The following is a 22,725-nucleotide window of genomic DNA, read 5'->3' as shown; positions in this document are numbered from 1 at the left end:
AGGGCCAGGACAAGGGGTGGGCAGGAGCGGCGGCTGCCCTGGGAACTGTGGTATCATGTGAGCTTGGGGAGGGGGGGGGCACCACAAGGAGATTGGGGGGAAGGGATTTGTGTTGAGAAGGGGAATTTGGGAGGCGGGGGGGGTAAGAATTGTCCTAGGTGGGCAAATTTGGGGAGGTGTGCTAGCAGTGGTGATTTGGGAGTGTTGGGAAGGAGGACAGGGGGGAGGAGGATTTGTGCTAGGAGGGGGGGGGGGGTCGGTCGGTTTTTGCTATTAGAAATATAATGGCAGAGGGGAAATATTTTTTTGGGAGGGGGGATTTTTTTGGTAGAAATGATTGCAGGGTACTTGTGCTAAGAGGGGAAATTTGTAGGGGGAATTGGGGGAGGGGATGTTGTGCTGGAAGCTGGGTATTTGGAGTGAGGAGAGAGGATTTGTGCTTGGAGGGGGAATTTTTTTTCTTTGGGGTGGTGGGGGGGGGAGATTTGTGCTGGGGACAAATAGGGAGAGAGAGTGGAATTTATGCTTAGTGGCGAGCATGCAGATTAGTGTGCTTATACAACTTGGGAGGAATGTGCAATTTGGCATGTTTGCCATGAGCTTGTCCCAGCCCTGCTAGTCACAGTTGGTTAGCGTCAAATCAATTGATTCCCCCATCCACGCTAATAGGGTGGATGACTCTCCACTGCTGGCAGCTGCTGCAACTTGTGGAAGCTGATGCCACGACACTACTACAGTGGTTGCTGTTATCTTTTGGGCCCTGTGCCAAGTGGCTGCCCTTTCTGCACACTGACCATAGGGGTCTCTCGCTCTTCACTGCCACCATTCACAGAATGCCTTGTATTTTTGTTATTCTTTGATTGGAGGAGATGGAGATTGTGACATCACCACCCTGTCTCTCCATCTTGTCTAAATCGGAGAACACAGTGAATAATGGTGGTGCCAAGCGAACAACCCCTGTGGTCACTTGGCAGAAGATTGCAGCAATCACTGTAGTAGCACCAACTACTACAATGACTGTCTGCTACCACAATGGTCCATCAGATATAAAATATGCATACCTACATTGTTCCAAGCTAGGTAAAACAACCCAGCGTAATAATGTGCAACTTTCAACTCAATAAATATACTAACAATGTATCAAGGTATTGTAATAGTAAATCAGTGCCGCACAGTACTTCTCAATAATCCACCTCTGTTATATACCTCATATACACATAATCCAACATACCCAGAATAAAATAAAAATTATCCCCCAAAAAAACAGAAAGAAATATAAATCAGCGTGAGTCCTAAATATATCCACCACATGCTCCTTTAAGTGTCCGCACTTGTGCGTGTGCGGGGTTCGCATGTAATGTCGGAGCGCACTGCTCCGACATTACATGCGATCGGCTGTGCGGTGCGAGTTTAGCCATACAAACTGTATGGCTAAATTCGCATCGCACCCGCAGCAAACACGCACAGGAGGCATTTTTGCAGCCGTATCAGGATCGGATCGCACAGCAGTTCACACTTGTGCGATCCGATCCTGTGCGAACTGCACGATCGCACTGCGATATGCGATCAAACTGGGGGTGTCGTTAAGATTACATTGACACCCCCAGCGGATCGCATATGGCAGTGTGAACTGCCGGGGGTGCGTGTGCGATGCGGGAACAGGCTGCGAGTTTGCAGCCTTCCCGCATCGCATCAGTGTAAACCGGACCTAAGTCCACTTCAATTTGCAAATACTGTATTATAATCTTCATGTGCAATCTTCTCATGCAATTGTGTTTCAATTCACCCAACACGGTCTGCACCATTCAACAATTACCTGAACCTTCTGTGTTTTAGGTCAAATGGGCTTTTCCCCTTTAAACCAAGGTCAGTATAGCCTCGACCAGTTTCTCACTCTGCAGTATCCAGATGTTCTCAATCCACCTCCATCCTCTTTACACCATGGGAAAATCTTTGTTCCAACCTGAAAATGAACAAGCCATCATAGCGCAGTCCATTTACCCGTCAGTATTTTTTATTAAGCAAGTAAAATATCCACGCATATTAAAATTTTAATTAAAAGCAGTGCGTTCTCCCTTAAGGGATAGTATCTCTGGTCACTCACAAGATGGCGGTCCGCTCACTTCCAATTGCAGTGTGACGTCATTGTCTCCTCCCTACGCGTTACGTCACAAATCACGTGACTTCATCAGGGAATGGCTATCAAGGCAACCTGTGAAGGACGGCAGTGCCAAGCTAACAACCCTCTGTGATTAGTGTGCAGTGGAACACCCACTTGGCACAGGGCCCAGAAGAATGTGGCAATCAGTGTAGTAGAATCAAATACTACAATGATTGTCTGCTTCCACAGCAGTCCATCAAGTATAAAATATGCATATCCTCATTGTTCCAAGCTGGATTGTAACTATGCAATTGAGATCATACCTGGAATTTAGCTTTAAAGTTATATGGTAAAGTTCTCTGGCTATGTGAATGGCTGATTTTTACCATTTCAGAGTGAGAACTGTTGACTAAGAGCTCTGTTCAGGTAGGTAAAATGTGGTGTGTTCATAGAGAGCAGGAGAATCAATTTATAATATGTACTGGAGCCATCATGTATCCTCTCTTACCAAAAGTCAGAAACACCCCCACAATCAGCATTATAGCCATTCTTACATCAGATTTTATTAACAAAATAAATAAAGAAATCACAGAGGATTTCAAGATTTATAAGAAAAGACTGATGCAATGAGGAAGGATTTTTTAAACTAGTTTATTCTTGTTTTTTTTTTTTTTATCTTTCTGTCTGATGAATAGCAACTGCATGTGGTACTAATAACATAGTTGGCAAAAAGCCACAGCGTTGCATGTAGTCATTTCAAGTTGTTGTTTGTAAAACCAGTGAGTAAATTACAAACGCTTGCATTTTTTGTGGTAAAGTGATCTGGCACAAATTAGCAAAAAATGCTGTTTATCTTGGAATCTGTCTATGATACATGACTTAAAGGTTTATACAACTAACTGCACATCCCAAAGGTATGGAAGAAAAACTTTTCTTAACAAAGGAAGAGCAAGATTTTACAGACTACAAGTGCAGTATACATTTGCATGATTGTGCTACAAATATGTGCAAATGCATTCTCCTTGCAAAACCAACAACCACAATAATTAGTTGTTGGTATATGACTCATTGCGGTCCTTTAGGGAGAGCAAACAAAGGCGTTATGTAAACGCTGGCATCTTGTGCACCTCTGCTTCAAGGTCTTCTCCTACTGGTATTTAAATCAGAATTTATTAAAGATTTTCCTATAAACAAGATAAATCAAGGAAACAAAATACTAAGCAAATAGATAACAAATCCAACATATAACAACACTATTGCAACAAGTACAAAAAAAAAATCACATCACTTACTCTATAATCAAAATTGACTGCATGCAGGGCTGCTGATAGAAATCGCAGGGCCCCACAGACTACCTGACCCCCCCCCCAAGAAAACATTAAAGCTATATTTCTATAAAAATACAATAAACTCATTATTAGCAGACATAAATACAAGATAACTCACAGAATTCCTGAGAAATCTAAAAGATGAAAAGGAGTTGGTAAATAAATCTCTGTGTGTGGGGGAGATGTTGGGGTTCATGCACATGGGTGCTGTGGTCTGTACATCAGTGGTTCATTTATGTGGCTTGAACCACCTGGAGCTGTATGTACACAGCTGCAGGTCCTAATTTGACAGACGTGGGGATGTAGGCGTACGGCCCGAACACAGACAGTGTGCATTTGGGGACTGCTCATCTGCACACCTGTCCAATTAGGGTCTGAGGCTGTGTTCGTACAAGCGCTGCATTCCCATAGAATGACACAGAGTACCTGTGTGAATGAGCCCCTAATTATATTTATCTAACCTAAAAAACAGCGATGTGCTCCAGCGATGTGCTGTCACTACTAAGAGGGATTTCATCTTCATCTGGTCTTCTCTCTGGTTTCTTGGGCTCCATTTGTTTGGCCAAAGTGAGATGATGTAACTCAAATCACTGTACCTTTGTGTAAGCCCTATTAACGGCTTACCTGTAGATATAAGGTAAAAAATGGAGTATACTACTGCCAGATCGGTTAGTAAATGGTTAAATAGAGGGAGTTAATACATGGATGCAGAAGGAACTGACAGTGAAGGGAAGAAGAAGCAAAGCTGCACAGGTCAGGAAACAGTCTGGGGGAGAGGAGTGGGAAGCCCAGCCACATAAAGCACACTAAACTTCACTGGGACAAGATAACAGGCAGCTATGGAACCGGTAAAACAGTAAATTTTTCACCCCATGGGAATGCAGCTGATCATCTGTGACTGTGTCAGGAAGACAGAGCAATGGGGGAGAGAGAGAAGAAAAAAATATCCAGACTGGGACAAGGAGTATAGGAAGAACTGCAGGAAGAGGAACAAAGTTACAGAGATAACAAACTCAGGAGCAGAGCTAACATTAGAGCTTAGAGCCAATGCTGGGGGGGGGGGGCACACAGGGAGGGGGATTAGTGAGGGACAACTGTCTCTTTCTCAGCAGATAAAAGCTGGCAGCAGGGAGAGGAGGAGAGATCAGCTTTCAGCTGCTGGAGAAAGATTTCTGTAAATGTCGTTCATCACTAATCCCCCTCCATGTGTGGGCCCCCCTGTGTGCTCGGACCCCCTACAAGAGGACCAGTGGTCCCCCCTATCAGCAGGCCTGATTGCATGTATAGGGTGAGTAACAGAGCTGACCCCGCATAGGAGCACATATGGATAAATCATTGCGGGCCAGTTAAAATTGAAAGAAAAGTAACAAAGGGAGCAAAAAGCAATAGGATAGGGAAGAAGAAAAAAAGGGAGGGAACGAGAGAATGACAAAAAAACAAGGAAAGAAAAAAAAAAAATTGAACACTCCACCCAGAGGAAAATATAATACCAAGGAAGGCAATTGATTCCACTTCAGCGTGCTATTAGGAGAAAGTCTAAAGACCTTCCTAGGGGAGGCAAGTTTGGTGATTATGGTCATAGGTGCCCAGTTCACGTGCATTGAGATCCTCCATACACTCAATATGGTCCATCTGAGAAACCCATTTAAAAAGAGTTGTGTCGATTTCCAGTGGTGTGGGATAACTGCCTGGGCTACTGTTAAAAAAAGCCGTAATATGACTTTCTAAATATCTTTGAGAGTATCAGGAGTAACAGAGAGCAGTATGATCTGGGGAGAGTCGCATCAGTGATTTTTGTGTCCACCTCCAAGATCAGGGTCCAGAACCTATGAACAGAAGGGCAAGCCTAGATAGTAATTTGCAGCTGGTCTCATAGGCCCTACTGGCTAAGGATAAATGGTGAGTACGTTTAAAAGGATTTAACTTAGTTTTCCGATCAAATAAAAACATCAGATTCTGTTGCTCGGCCGTCTGTATAATCAGGAAAATCGGGATGTGCGTAACACACAAGGATGTTATATATCTCTGAGAGGGTATGATCAGGCACAGAGTCTTGAAGGAGCAGATCCTCTAAGGGAGACCTCTTAGGCTTCCACTCGGCTGTATCATGTAACAGTATTAGAGCCACCAGAGAACCCTGGTATAGCTTCTCTTGGTTCTGTGCTGCTCTGTATCTGAGTTCTATACACACCAGGGCAGAGGCAAATTTTCAATATGTTGGTGTAATAGATTCACTCAGGACAGAGGCTTTTGAAGGGGGCTGCAGGCTAGCCTCTTGCCTACTGACTATGGGCTCTGGCATTTAACCGCTTGCCGACAGCCGCAAGTACATATACTGCGGCGGTCAGCCCCTCACAGGCAAAGTGACGTATGGGTACGTCACTAGCCTGTGAGGCTCTGGGGAGCGAGCGCGCCCCCGGAGGCGCGCTCCCGCTCGGTCACGGACCCCCCCGCGCGTGCGGGCACTCGCGATCGTCCGTGACAGCGGGAGAAAGTCAAGCGGCTGATGTAAACAAGCCGCCTGTCATTCTCCCCTGTGTAAGAACAGTGATCATACGGTTCTACTATGTAGGACCGTGGATCACTGTTCCTACACCTCAAGCCACAGCCAATCACAGTAAGAATCACACCCCTAGAGACACACACCACCCCTCCCTCTCAAATAAAGTTAACCCCTTCACTACCAGTGTCATTTTACAGTAACAGTGCATATGTATAGCACTGATTACTGTAGTAATGTCACTGGTAACCCCAAAAGTGTCAAAAATGTCAGTCAAGGGTCCGATCTGTCCGCCGCAATGTCGCAGTCCTGCAAAAAAAAAAAAAAAAAAAAAACGCAGATCGCCACCATTACGCGTTAAAAAAAAACAACAAAAATGACAAAAATCTTTCCCTTAGTTAGTAAACGCAATAACTTTTGCGCAAACCAATCAAAATACGCTTTTTGTGATTTTTTTTACCAAAAATATGTAGCATAAAACAAATTGGCCTAAAATGTTAAAAAATTTTGATTTTTACATTTTTTTGGGGGGAATTTCATATAAAAAAATGTGAAAAATATTGTTATTTTTGCAAAATTGATGCTCTTTTTTTGTTTATAGCGCATGATCAAAAAATCGCACAGGTGATCAAATACCACCAAAAGAAAGCTCTGTTTGTGGGAAAAAAAGAACGTCAAATTAGTTTAGGTACAGTGTCGCACGACCGCGCAATTGTCCGTTAAAGTCACGCAGTGCCGAATCGCAAAATACCCCCTGGTCAGGAAGGGGGTAAAATCTTCCGGGGCTTAAGTGGTTAAGGGAACACTACTCTTTGGAAGGGGTATGCCTGGGGGGTCCGTAGAGTGGTCTTGTTTCTGATTCAAGTTCATGTCTCCCCAAAACACACAGACTCCGGGAACTGGAGGTTCCATATCCATTTGGGGCCTCTATGCCTCAGACCAGCAAATGACTGTAGATGTTAATGTAACATCTAAACCGCTGACTGCATCTGCAGTGCTCCGCACCTTGCCTTGCCATCCTCTAGTATTAAAGTATCTTGGAATTCCATGTTGGAACATGTGACATTACAAAATATATAAAGGACAGGGAAGAAGAAATTCTATGTGAAACATTGTATATATGTCTTTTTATTTGTTAATTTCTAATAAGAAATACTACTCTTTATTGTACCTTTTACTCTGTAATGGGAGATTAGCAAACTGTCCTTGCTAGACACATTTATGTCATCAAACTTTCCATAAAAATAGAAAAGACAAAATCTACAGGACTTGGCTGGACTTACAGATCTAGAATTTGCTGTGCGAGGCCTATTGTAAATTTTATAGCTGTATATACAGTATGTAAAAAAAGTATTCATCTTTTCATAAAACATCATATTTTATTATATTGAGATGCCTTGGCAGTGAGATGCAACATATTACAAGCCTAATCCTTTTAGTTGTTTGTTCATATTTGCAGATGGTAGCCATATAAACTGTTACTTGGATTAATTTAAGACCATGACTTTATTTATATAGGCTGAGAGAAACATTTTATTTTGTAAAGTGGTTTTGTAGCACAAGATGAATTGTATGTGTCAAGACTTTATCCTAGATTTGGCTAGAATTTAATGTTATCGGTATTGCAAAGATCAGGAAAGACAATATTGCTTTAGCTTAAATAAAAATGATCTGGCCAGTGACTTTGCATGCATGGAAATGCCTTTGGAAACAGAGGCTTTCATTAAAGTAGTCTAACTAGTTTTTATGATTGTATTAAAGTGTTACTAAACCCACAATAGTAAAATCAGTCTGTATATGCAGTAAAGCATGCTTGTTATACTCACTGTGGAACCTCCCTTAGGAGATTCCTGCGCAATGTGAAAAAAGGCTGCCTAATCCTGTCTTCTCTGATCCTTCCATTCTTTTACTGTCCCCAATCCATCTGCTGAGCTGGGGGCACTCTGCACATGCTCAGTTTGGTGTCTATTGCTAGAGATTTTTTTTTCTTCTTGGGAGGATCAGGACAGGGCCAATCAGCACTGTCCAGACAGAAAGTCGGGGGGTCATGCAGCCTCATAGGACAGTCAAAGGAGAATAAAAACTCCTCCTACAAGCTTTAAAGAGGTTGTAAACTCAAAAAAAAAAAAAAAACCCTGTAAGACAAAGGCATAATGAGCTAATATTCATCGCATACTAACTCATTATGAAATACTTACCTTAAAACGAAGCCCCCGCAGTGGCGCCTGCTCACCAGTGACACGGCTGACATATTCGGCCATCCTGCATTCTGGTTCACGTCCTCCGGCCATCTGATTGGCCGGAGGCGCGATGACATCATTCCCGCGCATGCTCGCGGGAGCTGTCGTTCACAGCTCCGCTGGTGGCTGTTCCTTCAGAGCGCATGCGCCGATTGCGTCATCGGCTGCATGAAAAGTAAATATATCCTAAACTGTGCAAATTTGGAGATATTTACAGTACCTATAGGTAAGCCTTATTATAGGCTTACCTATAGGTACAAGTTATCAGAGTGGGTTTACAACCTCTTTAACCAGACACTGATAGAAGTCACAAGACTGCTATATACTGCTGATGAGAAAAGGTATTTAGCAGTTTATATTTACTAAAAGAATTGCATTTCCATGTTCTGTGTACTGTTGGAGTCCAGATAGTGAATGCAGAGTCCTGGGTTTAGTAGCACTTTAGGTGGATTATTGGAATTTATTGTGAAAGTCTTGATGTGCCACATTACATACAGAAGGAATGTTAAGATTTATCTTAACTGGTTTGGATGCCAATAAAAGTAGCATATTCACCTGCAACCATATTTGAATGGTTTTGGTGGGATTGGAGGCCTCTAATTAGAAACATGAGTGGGACCCTAAAAAGCTGCTTCCAACTCCATTAACAGCAAAATAGAATCTTAAAGTGTTTGTAAGGCCTCATGCACACAGGGCGTATGAAAAAACTAGCTGCAAATCCAGTTCTGACGCCAGGAAAAAGCAACTCTAAAAACGTGCTTTTAGAAGCGTTTTGTATTGGCGTTAATGCACCTTTTAGCCAAGTTTAGCAGTGTTAGCATTTAGCAGCCTTTCTCTGCCCTCTTCTATTTTCCAACTTCAAATCCAACTACTACAGCTTAACCGGTTGCCGACCGCCGCAAGTACATATACTGCGGCAGTCAGCCCCGGCCAGGCAAAGTGACGTACCGGTACGTCACTAGCCTGGGAGCCAGTAGCGGGCGAGTGCACGCCACTGGAGGCGCGCTCCCGCCTCAGCTCGTTTACGGAAACCTCCATGCGTGTGACCGGCGGACCCGATGTCCGCCGGTCACTAGCGATCGTCCGCTGTGAAGGGAGAAAGGCAGGCGGCTAATGTAAACAAAGCCGCCTGTCATTCTTCCCTGTGTAAAAGCACTGATCTAACGGTCCTGCTATGTAAGACCATTGATCTGTGCTTTTACACACACAGCCACATCCCTGCACAGTTAGAAGCATGCCCCTAGGGACACACATAGTCACTGCATCTCTAATAAAATTAACCCCTTCACTGCCAGTGTCATTTTTACAGTAACAGTGCATATGTATAGCACTAATTACTGTAGTAATGTCACTGGTACCCCCAAAAGTGTCCAAAATATCAGTCAAGGGTCTGATCTGTCTGCCGCAATGTCGCAGTCCCGCAAAAAAAAAAAAAAAAATTGCAGATCGCCGCCATTACTCGTTAAAAAAAAAAAACAACAAAAAGTACAAAAATCTTTCACCTAGTTAGTAAACGCAATAACTTTTGCGCAAACCAATCAAAATACGCTTATTTTTACCATACATAGGTAGCAGAAAACAAATTGGCCAAAAATGTAAAAACATTTTGATTTTTACATTTTTTTGGGGGGAATTTCATATAAAAAAATTTGAAAAATATTATTATTTTTGCAAAATTGTCGCTCTTTTTTTGTTTATAGCGCATGATCAAAAAAAATCGCACAGGTGATCAAATACCACCAAAAGAAAGCTCTATTTGTGGGAAAAAAAGGACGTCAAATTCGTTTAGGTACATCGTCGCACGACCGCGACATTGTCCGTTAAAGTCACGCAGTGCCGAATCGCAAAATACCCCCTGGTCAGGAAGAGGGTAAAATCTTCCGGGGCTTAAGTGGGTAAAAACGTCTTACGCGGCCTAACGCTGCATGCAGCCTTTAGCGGCGTCAGGCATTTTTACAGCCTAACGCTGCTGCTCCAGAACGGGCTGGCCCTGGACTTTTTTTTACAGCTTAAAAAAGTTTTGCCTTTAGTTACACTTTAATAGTGGTTTACAGTTCTGACAGAGATAGTATATAAAGGAGCTTCTGAGTTATTTTATGATAGAATCAAAAATCAGCTGAACTCTTCTATTGTACAACAGGAAATCTTTTTTCATGGTAAAAGTGATCTTTATTAATACATCTGTAAACATTTGCACAAACAATGTTTTTTTTTCATGATTAAAAAGATTTAAATTTTATTGTGGTTTACAGATCTAGTGGAATACAGAATACTCTCCACTGGGTTATTAGCAATGACAACACGTTGAGAAATATCCTGTTTAGTCACTTTATTATTTATGAGCAGTGCTAGCTGGTTGCTCAGAGTTTGCCAAGTTTTGTGTTGCTAAATCTCAGTTCATACTGTGACAGATTTATTCTGTGTGCTGGAAGCCCTTATGAATTACAGAATAAAAGTGTCATAGGTATAAAGAGATGATTTCCATGTGCTATCAAATAACAACTTAAGGCAACAAGTCAAATTTTTCTGTGAACAGCTAAGGCAATTTAGGAATCATTGCCAGAGAACTAAAGTCTTTCACTCTACTTTTTGTATTTCAGACCAAGAAGGGCTTTCATAGTGCCTGTGTCTACCTTCTCTCCACTGTTGTCAGGGGGGGACTTGTTGCTTTTTTGTACTTCAAAAAAATGGTGGTCTGGTGCACTATATTAAGTAAATAATTATATATAATTATAATTATTTACTTAATATAGTGCACCAGACCACAATTTGTTCATTTTATTATTCCAAATCAGGTATTTGGATCTTTGGTCGAAGCTTTAGTTTTATATCAGCGCAACCTTCATATATACTTTCATTGTTTAACGCTTTTTTGTACAGTACTTACCTTATGTAAGTGTAATAAAAGTCATAAAACAGAGGAGCTTGCAAAGGGACCCTGAGTGGGAACCAGTTCTGCTTCCTGTATACTTCAGGGGAATTAAACAGTTACCCCCTCCTAAATAATCAGAAGCGTGCATAGTGAAACAGCATTGGGATTACCTGTTTAGATTGCAGAGAGGTTTGATTGGACAGGGCTGGGATTCTCTGATCTGCCACACTGGCTTTGCTCTAACAAAAAAAAAAGAAGTCAGGTAATATTGGATAGCCATCATCTACTGATAAGTATGTCATTTATAATCTCACCGGAAACACTTCAGCTAGGCTTTGGGGAAGATGATAAACAGTACTGGAAAAACTAGAGAAAGCTGCCAGGGGTGTTGCAAGTAATGGAAAAGACCTGAGGCCTTTCAATGAGAGTAATGTTGTGGTTGTGCATAGGGTGCTGCAGTGAATAATGTGTTTTCGAGGATTGCCCCAACATTGGGATGGGCTTAAAGTGCAATAGTGCAGGAATCAGGATTGTGTAACATGCAAAATGTGGGGGTAAGGAGTGGGTTTCCCACAGAGTGCAGGATCAGGAGTGTAAAACATACAGATTGCAGGAGTCAGGGATGTGTAAAGCACAGAATATTAAACGTGTGTAGAATGCAGTGTGCAGAGGTGAGAATAATGTAAGCACAGTGTGCAGGGGTCAGGAGTACATAACTCACAGAGGGCAGGGGTCAGGATTATGTAATGTACGGAGTGCAGGAGTGCAGGGGTAAGGATTATAAAATGCAGAGTGTGATGTTTTGCCCCCATTTATACTATTGTAGTGCAATATTAAATGTTGTACACATGCACTCTTTTTACATGTAGGGCATTTTTCGAATATTATACATTGTATTTTCTTCTTATTTGAAGTCGCAATAAAAATGTATTAAATTAAAAAAAAGAGGGAAAAATACATCTTACCAAATGGACATTATGCTCATCATGAATATTTGTTGTTTTCAGGATCTTTCGTACAAGGATCGTCACTGGCACGAAGGCTGCTTTCATTGTTTCCAGTGCAAGCGCTCGTTGGTGGACAAACCATTTGCAGCAAAAGATGAACACTTAATTTGTACAGAATGTTATTCTAATGAATATTCTTCAAAATGCAATGAGTGCAAGAAAACAATAATGCCAGGTTAGTAGAGAAGGAAATATGGGTACAAGTGTATACAAGTAGTATGACATGTGACTAATGGTGGCCATAAACCTAAAGGAGATGTACAGCCAAAGCTCGTTTGGCTGTACATCTCCTATGGATTACAGGAGTGCAGTTCGTTCTTCACCCCTGTGACCCGTTTTCAGCAGAGAGCGGTCTGAAGTCCGCTCTCTGCTGACATAAAAGATGTTGGTCCAGGCACAACGCCATCATGACTATGGATTTGGGATCTGCCAGGTGCTTGGACCGACACCCGACTCGGCTGAGAGCCTGAGCTGGCCGCTTCCCGCCCCTCCACAGCCCAGCACTCCAATGAGTGAGGAGGCGGCAGAGCGGAGAGCTCTGACTGACAGTCAGTAGCTCTCTGCTCGGGAAACTGTCAGAACTGAGCGATCTGCGGTGTTCGATCGCTCGGTTCTCAGTGCATAGGTGGCGGGGGACAAATGCAGCATCGGAGTGATGCTGCATCCACCTAGGTAAGTATAAATGGGGGAAAACATTAAAAGCCATTCTTCTTTTTTTTCTGTACAGTAGAATATATATATATATATACACACAAGATCCAACCATCATCCTAAAACCTCTTTTTGGCACAAACATACATGTTTGGACACCTGAGTGTGTAGGAGCTTAAACGTCATACAGAATGGTGAAGAAAGTATAAAGGTGGGCGATGACCATGTAGATAGAACTGACTCCAGCATATCTTAAGTGGAAAACAAAACCAAATAGACAGGATGTCTGTTGCTGCCATACACATACTGTCTGATTTTTGTTTAATCCAAATGAAAACATCTGGGTCAAGCAACAATTATGTTATGTGTAGGCCAGTTTTAGAATATTCTTCATTATCTGCCCCATCTATTTGAATGCGTAGGTCAAACTGCATTTACACTTATAAGGGTATAAAGATCCAACATCTTCATACTTGCACTATTCTACTAACTTTGACAACCATCAGCAGAGGCGGCTCTTTAATTAGGCAAATTAGGTTTTCACCTAAGGTCTGGCACTCACAGGCACCTCGCGGCCACTTAATTTGCCTAACGCATCACCTCAGTTTTGAGGGACAGGCGACCTTAACTCTGCTGTGCTCAGGCAGCGTTAAGAGCCCTGTCTGACTGAGGAGCGAGGCAGCCAGCATCCTTAACCACTTTACCACCGGAGGATTTTGCTGTCTTACGTCCAGGCCACTTTTTGCGATTCGGCGCTGGTTTGCGCAAAAGTTATTACGTTTACTATCAAAGGGAAAGATTTCTGTCATTTTTGGTGTTTTTTTTTTAACGCGTAATGGCGGCGATCTGTGATTTTTTTTTGCGGGACTGCAACATTGCGGCGGACAGATCGGACCCTTGACTGACATTTTTGACACTTTTGGGGGTACCAGTGACATTACTGCAGTAATCAGTGCTATAAATATGCACTGTTACTGTAAAAATGACACTGGCAGGGAAGGGGTTAATTTTATTGGAGAGGGAGGGGTTAATGTATGCCTGGTGCTTACTGACGTGTGGAGGGGGAGGTGACTGAGTGAACCAGGGACAGATCGCATGTTCAGCTATGCTGAACACTCCGATCTGTCACTCCCTGTCACTTGGGAGATCCGCCCGCTTGTGTTTACACAGGCGGACGGATCTCCACACTAGATCCCCAACGATCGGGGGTGAGATCGGGGGTGAGCGGCGGCGATCGCCGCTGCTCTTCCCCTGGCCCGACTCCCGCTGTGACCGAGAGTGACAGTGGGAGCGAGCCTCCGGCGGCGCGCAAGCGCCGCCCAGAAGGGGGAGTGTCTGACGACGTAGTACTACGTCGTCAGACGATAACGAGCCACTCTGCCGCAGTAATATTACTGTGGGTGGAGGTAAAGTAGTTAAAGCAGCTCTTCAGTCATTTTTTGAACTTTTCATCTATTAAATCTTCTGCCCTTGTTGTTTTAACTTTAGATAGTAAAACATTTTTTTTCTGCCATTAAATACCTTATACAGCCCACTTCCTATTTCTTGTCTGGTAAAAAGCCTAGGCTAATGACATCATGCACAGCTCTCTCTCTCTCACTCTTGTGAGAGTTTGCCAGCAAGGGAGGGAGGGATGAGTCAAAGGAGGGCCAATGAGAGTTTCAGAGCTGGAGGGGGCTGGATGAGGGCGGAGATAACAGGAGACTGCAGAGATCCATGTGCATTCAACCAGTGAGGAGAAATGTGCAGGTAAGCAGTGGTGTGCGTGTGTCTATCTGTATGTATGTGTGTGTGTGTGTCTGTAAATATATATATATATATATATATATATATATGTGTGTGCGTGTGTGTCTGTGTCTGTGTGCCTATGTTTGTCTGTGTAAATCCAGGAAGTGAAAAGACAGCAGCTTCAGCTGCCCATAGTTAAAATGGCTGCAGCCAGACTTATGCTGGCCATACACTATACGAAAAATCATTCAAACACATTTTCAAAAAACAAACACTCGGCCATAAGAGCAGACGATCGTGCCATCATGTTTTGACTGATAAATCATTCAATTGACATAAATGAATTTGTTTTTTTCACATATACCTAGTGTGAACAGTTTGGACGAGAAACACATTAACCTTTCAATTCGGCAGAACATGTCCAAACTTGTCCTTTGTTTTTTTTGGCTCAAAAACGTCACAACCGATTACTGATTTGTGCCCATTAACTGCCTGAAAAATGAATGAAGTGTCCAAATGGCCAAATTTCAGCCGATTTTTCTTATAGTGTATGGCCACTATTAGTAGATGGAGATTTCTGCAGCATATTTGGCAAGTAGAGAATCACAGTATAAATAAAATAATATGCAAAGTGGTTGGAGAGAAGCTTCATAATGGCAAAGATGTTTTTATTATAAATTATGTGAGCAGACTGCAGTTACTCTTTAATAACCACTGAATAGCTGGTTGTTAAGGAGTGGGCCGGGAAGCTGACTGCTGCGTCCGAGTCATCAGCTGTCAGCAGGGTTCCAGCTGACAGCTAAATGTAGAAAAAAGCATTGCAGGCATTAAAAAAATGTGACAAAAACAGCATGGGGGTCCCCCCCAATCCATGCCAGGTCTTTTGGGTCTGGTATGTATTTTAACCATTTCCGGACTGCCCACTGTATATATACAGTACATTGGTACTTTGACGTTAAATACCAGGGTTATAGCAGCAGATAGCTGCCATAACCCCAGTATTTTTTTAAATAGCGGGTGGTCCACTTTAACATAAAGGTGGTCCCAGTGGCGGATTCGCCGGGGGAATCACCTTTATGGGCGGCGGTAGAGGTGACCCCCCCGCCGCTTCCCGGTCGTTTTCCCCGCTTACCGGAGCCGTCGGTAGCCTCTCCTCTTAGGCAGGAAGCCGAGTGAGGGCAAGATGGTCCCTAGGTCCCTACTTGACTCTATGGCCTTGGAGGACTGGAGCAACGTCATACCTTAAAGGGCATTATATTTTTCCCCATTGAGATCTGATGTGTCTTCAAAGTATTCCTTTAATTTTTTTGAGCAGTGTATATACATTATCTCACAAAAGTGAGTACACCCTCACATTTTTGTAAATATTTTATTATATCTTTTCATGTGACAACACTGAAGAAATGACACTTTGCTACAATGTAAAGTAGTGAGTGTACAGCTAGTATAACAGTGTAAATTTGCTGTCCCCTCAAAATAAGTCAACACACAGCCATTAATGTGTAAACTGCTGGCAACAAAAGTGAGTACACCCCAAAGTACAAATGTCCAAGTCGGGTCCAATGTGTCGATATTTTGTGTGGACAACATTATTTTCCAGCACTGCCTTAACCCTTTTGAGCATGGAGTTCACCAAAGCTTCACAGATTGCCACTGGAGTCCTCTTCCACTCCTCCATGATGACAACACAGAGCTGGTGGATGTTAGAAATCTTGCACTCCTCCACCTTTTATTTGAGGATGCCCCACAGATGCTCAATAGGGTTTAGGTCTGGAGACATGCTTGGCCAGTCCATCACCTTTGCCCTCAGCTTCTTTAGCAAGGCAGTGGTCATTTTGGAGGTGTGTTTTGGGTCGTTATCATGTTGGAATACTGCCCTGCGCCCCAGTCTCCGAAGGGAGGGGATCATGCTCTGCTTCAGTATGTCACAGCACATGTTGGCATTCATGGTTCCCTCAATGAACTGTAGCTCCCCAATACCAGCAGCACTTATGTAGCCCCAGACCATGACACTCCCACCACCATGCTTGACTGTAGCCAAGACACACTTGTCTTTGTACTGCTCACCTGTTTGCCGCCACACATGCTTGACACCATCCGAACCAAATATGTTTATCTAAAGCCCGTACACACGCACAGATTGTTGGCCGTAAATTGTCGGCCAACGTCTGATCTGCCGATTGTAGGCTTGTTAGTATGATGCTTCCGACAACCAACTGCGAATTTTCGGCCGAAAAAAATCTGGTGTGCATGCTATAAAATTTTTGTTGGCCAACAAAGAACGGCCGATTGTTCCTCAGTCAGTACAGATTTCGGCAGACAAAAATCAGATGAGCAAGACTGGGCATGCTCAGAGAAGAAAAAACACACGGAAAGTCAACCATCACATGACATCACTTCTGAAGTTGGTTTTTGTTGGCCAACAAAAGTCCAGTGCAAGTCTAGAGCACATTTCAACCAACAAACAACACTGGACAAAAGACGGCCAGTCTGCTTTTCTTCAGCAAACTGTTTGCGGGCTCACCTGTAGAAGAGGGTTCCTTCTGGGACAACATCCACGCAGACCAATTTGATGCAGTGTGCGGCGTATGGTCTGAGCACTGACAGGCTGATCCCCCACCCCTTCAACCTCTGCAGCAATGCTGGCAGCACTCATACATTTATTTCCCAAAGACAACCTCTGGATATGACGCTGAGCACGTGCACCCAACCCCTTTAGTCGACCATGGTGAGGCCTGTTCTGAGTGGAACCTGTCCTGTTAAACCGCTGTATGGTCTTGGTCACCGTGCTACAGCTCAGTTTCAGGGTCTTGACACTCTTCTTACAACCTAGGCCTTCTTTATGTAGAGCAACAATTCTTTTTTTCAGATCCTCAGAGAGTTCTTTGCCATGAGGTGCCATGTTGAACTTCCAGGTGACCAGTATGAGAGAGTGAGAGCGGTAACACCAAATTTAACACACCTGCTCTCCAATCACACCTGAGACATTGTAACACTGGCTAATTGGGCCTAATTTGGACATTTTCATTTAGGGGTGTACTCACTTTTGTTGCCAGTGGTTTAGACAATAATGACTGTGTGTTGAGTTATTTTGAGGGGACAGCAAATTTACACTGTTATACAAGCTACAGTGGGTATGGAAAGTATTCAGACCCCCTTAAAATTTTCACTCTTTGTTATATTGCAGCCATTTGCTAAAATCATTTAAGTTCATTCTTCTTCCTCATGAATATACACACAGCTCCCCATATTGACGGAAAAACACAGAATTGTTGACATTGTTGCAGATTTATTAAAAAAGAAAAACTGAAATATCACATGGTCCTAAGTATTCAGACCCTTTGCTGTGACACTCATATATTTAACTCAGGTGCTTTCCATTTCTTCTGATCATCCTTGAGATGGTTCTACACCTTCATTTGAGTCCAGCTGTGTTTGATTATACTGATTTGACTTGATTAGGAAAGCCACACACCTGTCTATATAAGACCTTCCAGATCACAATGCATGTCAGAGCAAATGAGAATCATGAGGTCAAAGGAACTGCCTGAAGAGCTCAGAGACAGAATTGTGGCAAGGCACAGATCTGGCCAAGGTTATAAAAAGATTTCTGCTGCACTTAAGGTTCCTAAGAGCACAGTGGCCTCCATAATCCTCAAATGGAAGACGTTTGGGACGACCAGAACCCTTCCTAGAGCTGGCCGTCCGGCCAAACTGAGCTATCGGGGGAGAAGAGCCTTGGTGAGAGAGGTAAAGAAGAACCCAAAGATCACTGTGGCTGAGCTCCAGAGATGCAGTCAGGAGATGGGAGAAAGTTGTAGAAAGTCAACCATCACTGCAGCCCTCCACTAGTCGGGGCTTTATGGCAGAGTGGCCCAACGGAAGCCTCTCCTCAGTGTAAGACACATGAAAGCCCGCATGGAGTTTGCTAAAAAAACACCTGAAGGACTCCAAGATGGTGAGAAATAAGATTCTCTGGTCTGATGAGACTAAAATAGAACTTTTTGGCCTTAATTCTAAGCGGTATGTGTGGAGAAAACCAGGCACTGCTCATCACCTGTCCAATAAAGTCCCAACAGTGAAGCATGGTGGTGGCAGCATACTGGAAGTGACGTTGCGAAGGGCTTGTAGCCGGAAATTGCGTTGACGCGTTTCGCCTCCCACTAGGCATTCTCACAGACGTATATCATATACGTCTGTGAGAACGCCTAGTGGGAGGCGAAACGCGTCGACGCAATTTCCGGCTACAAGCCCTTCGCAACGTCACTTCCGGTAGCGGTGGAACGCACGCCGGAGCCAAGCCAGCCCCGCTGTGCACCGTCATCCCAGGGATCTACCGAACCTTTTCGTACAGTGCCTGTTTTTATTGCATAAAATGTGAGTTTTTTACTTTGAGATCAATAAATTTACTGTAGCAATATTACGCTATTGGGATTCCTTCTTTCCTTTCCATATGGTGATCATCCGTTGAGAATACATAGGGGATCCTGTTCTGGCCACCATCCCAATTCATAGCACCATTACCCGGACTATATGCTGGACTCTGCCTGTGAGACCCTTATGCTATATGGTCTGAGGGTCCACGTTGTCCGGTAAGTGGAATTACCTAGGGGAGAGGAGTGAATCACTATATCATCGCACCATTGCAGCATGCATTTGATTTCCAGCACTTGAGCACCTTTCTGGGTTGTTTCTTCATCAAACAACTTTCACTGGCTACTTGCTGAATATTGCATTTTGGGACTATCTTTTTTGGACTATTTATTATATATTGTTTATTCTTTCTATTTATGAATTCCACAATATTAGGTGTTGAATTGCACTATTAGAGTATGTATATGTTTTGAGAATTTATTTATTTATATGTATATTTGATCAATTTTATATACATATACACATATCAAATTAATATTATTTTTGCATCATCGGCACACTGAGCACTTTAGAAGTATATTACACCAAATCTGCGCTGTTTTCCTTTTGCACTATCATTAAACCCAATTGAGCATCTCTGGAGAGACCTAAAAATGGCTGTCCACCAACGTTTACCATCAAACCTGACTAAATTGGAGAGGATCTGCAAGGAGGAATGGCAGAGGATCCCCAAATCCAGGTGTGAAAGACTTGTTGCATCTTTCCCAAAAAGACTCCTGGCTGTATTAGATCAAAAGGGGGCTTCTACTAAATACTGAGCAAAGGGTCTGAATACTTAGGACCATGTGATATTTCCGTTTTTCTTTTTTAATAAATCTGCAACAATGTCAACAATTCTGTGTTTTTCTGTCAGTATGGGGTGCTATGTGTACATTCATGAGGAAGAAGAATGAACTTAAATGATTTTAGCAAATGGCTGCAATATAACAAAGAGTGAAAAATTTAAGGGGGTCTGAATACTTTCCGTACCCACTGTATACACTCACTACTTTACATTGCAGCAAAGGGTCATTTCTTCAGTGTTGTGACATGAAAAGATAAAAAATGTGTGAGGGGTGTACTCACTTTTGTGAGATACTGTATGTATGTATATATATATATATATATATATATACACAAATATATATATATATTGTGAGGGATTAGCTCGGTGGCGGGTGTATGGGTGACCCCTTTGGGGGTGCGTTTTCACAGAGAGATAGCCGAGCAGAGGTTGAAAACAAGACTGATTTATTCATGCAATTTACTTAACACAATTGCAAGCATCAAAACAGCCAAAATAAAATAAAAGACAAAATAAATCCTTGCCTCTGTGGGCGGCTACCTTCTCACGCTGGAACCTACCTAAGAAGTCTTTCCAACCTACTGTTGGGCCGACACTGCTGATCCTACAGCAGACACTCAAATGTCCATTTGTTTGCTTTTCACACAGCACAAACATTGTCCATTGAACATGTCCCTTTGTTTTCTTTCACACAGCACATGTTCATTTATAACAGGATCCTTTACTCTTCAGATTCTTCACATTGAACACAGTTCATTTAACAGGTCCCTTTACTCTTCACACTCTTCACATGGAACACTTTGTCTTCTCACCTTTGAGACGTCTTCACTCGTGGTTACCCTCCTTAGTTTCACATCGCTGTAGGGGGTCTTCTCCCATGCTCACCAGCTTGTCGGGAGGCACACATCCGACTGTCCCCCTCTCCCAGCCCACACGGCGACAGGAGGCAGCAGTCCTTCTCCCATGCCCACACGGCGTCGGGAGGTACACGTATGTCTGCCTTCCTCTCCCAGCCCACACGGCGACAGGAGGCAGCACTCAATAGATTTTCTCTGGACAAATTATAGAGGCCTTGATCTCCTCATTCTGAACAGCTGAATGGTTTTCAACTTCCTGCTGGCTCTCTCTGCAGCCAACACCCTATAGTATCAGTGAACTTTCAAAGCAGGTGGGAATGTGTCTCCTCTCAGTGACTACATTCCCAGATTTACCTGACTTCCTGTCACAATATATATATATATATATATATATATATATATATAACAAGCTCTGTATCAATCAGCAGGGTTGGAAATGTGCACACCCCCTTTCCCTTTGTATTTATAAAAGCCCAAAGCCTCTCAGTAATGGGTTAGGTGCAGGGCCGGCACTCCCGCTAGGCGAACTAGGCAGCCGCCTAGGGCACAGCCATACCTCCCAATCGTCCCTAATTCGCCGGGATCGTCCCCTGCGAATCAGGGCTGAGTCCCGGAATGCTTGTGGCAGTGCGAGCGGCTTGGTTCTCGCACGCCGCGATCGACACATGGCTCTCTCCCTGGCTGCCTGTGTCAGAGCAGAGAGAACTGAACCCACCCCTCCCCCTTCCTGTGTTTTCCTGTACACAGAGGAGGCGGGGAGCAGCTCACCACTCTTTGCAACAGTGCCACTCTGATCTGAGGTCTGTGATTTTTACAACTAATACTAACTTGCTGGGGGAGTGTATGGAGCTGGGAGGGTGAATGGAGATGGGAGGGGTGTATGTAGTTGGGGGGGGTGTATGGAGATATGGGGTGTATAGACCTGGGGGGGTGTATGGAGCTGGGGGGGTGAATGGAGATGGGGGTATATATAGCTGGGGGGGATGTATGGAGATGGGGGGTGTATTGAGCTGGGGGGGGTGTATGGAGATGGGGGGGTGTTTTGAGATGGGGGTGTATGGAGCTGGGGGGGTGTATGGAGATGGGGGTTGTATGGAGATGGGGGGTTGTATGGAGATGGGGGGTGTATGGAGCTGGGGGGTGTATGGAGATTGGGGGGTATGGAGCTGGGGGAGTGAATGGAGATGGGGGTGTATGGAGCTGGGGAGGAATGTATGTCATCTTCCTACCACCCCACCCCCTGTCATCTTCATTCCCCCTGTACCCCACTGTCAGCTTCCTACCTCCCCACCCCCTGTCATCTTCATTCCCCCTGTACCCCACTGTCAGCTTCCTACCATCCCACCCCCTGTCATCTTCTTTGTCATCTTCACCCCCCCTGTACCCCACTGTCAGCTTTCTACTATTCCACCCCCTGTCATCTTCACCCCCCCCGTCATCTTCCTACCATCCCACTCCCTGTCATCTTCATCCCCCCTGTCAGGTTCCTACCATCCCACCCCATGTCATCTTCATCCCCCCCCCTGTACCCCACTACCAGCTTCCTAGCACCCAAGCCCCTTAAATTTACTGGTGCACATCATATATGATGGACGCAGGGAAAAATGCTTTCTTCCAGTGACAACACGGATACAAGGACATTTGTCCTTCCAGTGAAACCACCAATGCAGGACATTTTTTATTCCAGTGACACCAAGGATGCAGGGACAATCTTTTTTCCAGTGACACCACAGATGCAGGTGCATTTTTACACAAAACCCTGCTCACCCATATGCAGTGGCCGTGTTTTAAAAATGTTTTAAAGTTTTTTGTTTTTTTTTTGGGGGGGGGGGGTGCAAGTAGCTGGTCTTGCCTAGGGTGCAAAATAGTCTAGCACCGGCCCTGGTTAGCTGCTACCACATGGGGTATCAGACTGTATATATACACACATACTATACACATACTAAGGGGGTAGTAAATTTACAGAAGTTAAGTCTAATTACGAGTGTCGAACTTAGGTTTGTATAATGGGACCTGAATAAGCTTCTAGCAAGGTCTGTGATTTTAAACGAAAACAGTTCTTTAAATGTTCAGAGTAATAAAAGCTGATTCACCCAAAAAAAGAAGAATGTCAGTTACATATTTAGCACAATAGCAAAGTAATAAATCATTCTTCAAGTAACTACGTTCCCAAAATCAAATCTGCTTACAGCTACCAAGTCCATTTTAGAGTAGTTACATCCT

General features: G+C 43.6%; 1 protein-coding gene across 1 annotated transcript in view; it reads left to right on the top strand.

Annotated features, from left to right (window-relative positions):
• FHL2 (four and a half LIM domains 2) overlaps positions 1-22,725 on the top strand; it is an 89,402-nt gene that overhangs the window by 47,424 nt on the left and 19,253 nt on the right. Inside the window, exon 3 of the mRNA XM_082244737.1 lies at positions 12,049-12,223. Coding sequence (XP_082100863.1) covers positions 12,049-12,223 — 175 coding nt within the window. The remainder of the gene's footprint in view (positions 1-12,048; positions 12,224-22,725) is intronic.

The sequence above is a fragment of the Pelophylax lessonae genome, assembly GCF_965119305.1.
Source record: "Pelophylax lessonae genome assembly, chromosome: 2".
In the NCBI taxonomy this organism is placed as follows: Eukaryota; Metazoa; Chordata; class Amphibia; order Anura; family Ranidae; genus Pelophylax; species Pelophylax lessonae.
Note: the sequence above shows the minus strand (reverse complement) of the source record. Positions and strands in the feature narration are given on the sequence as shown.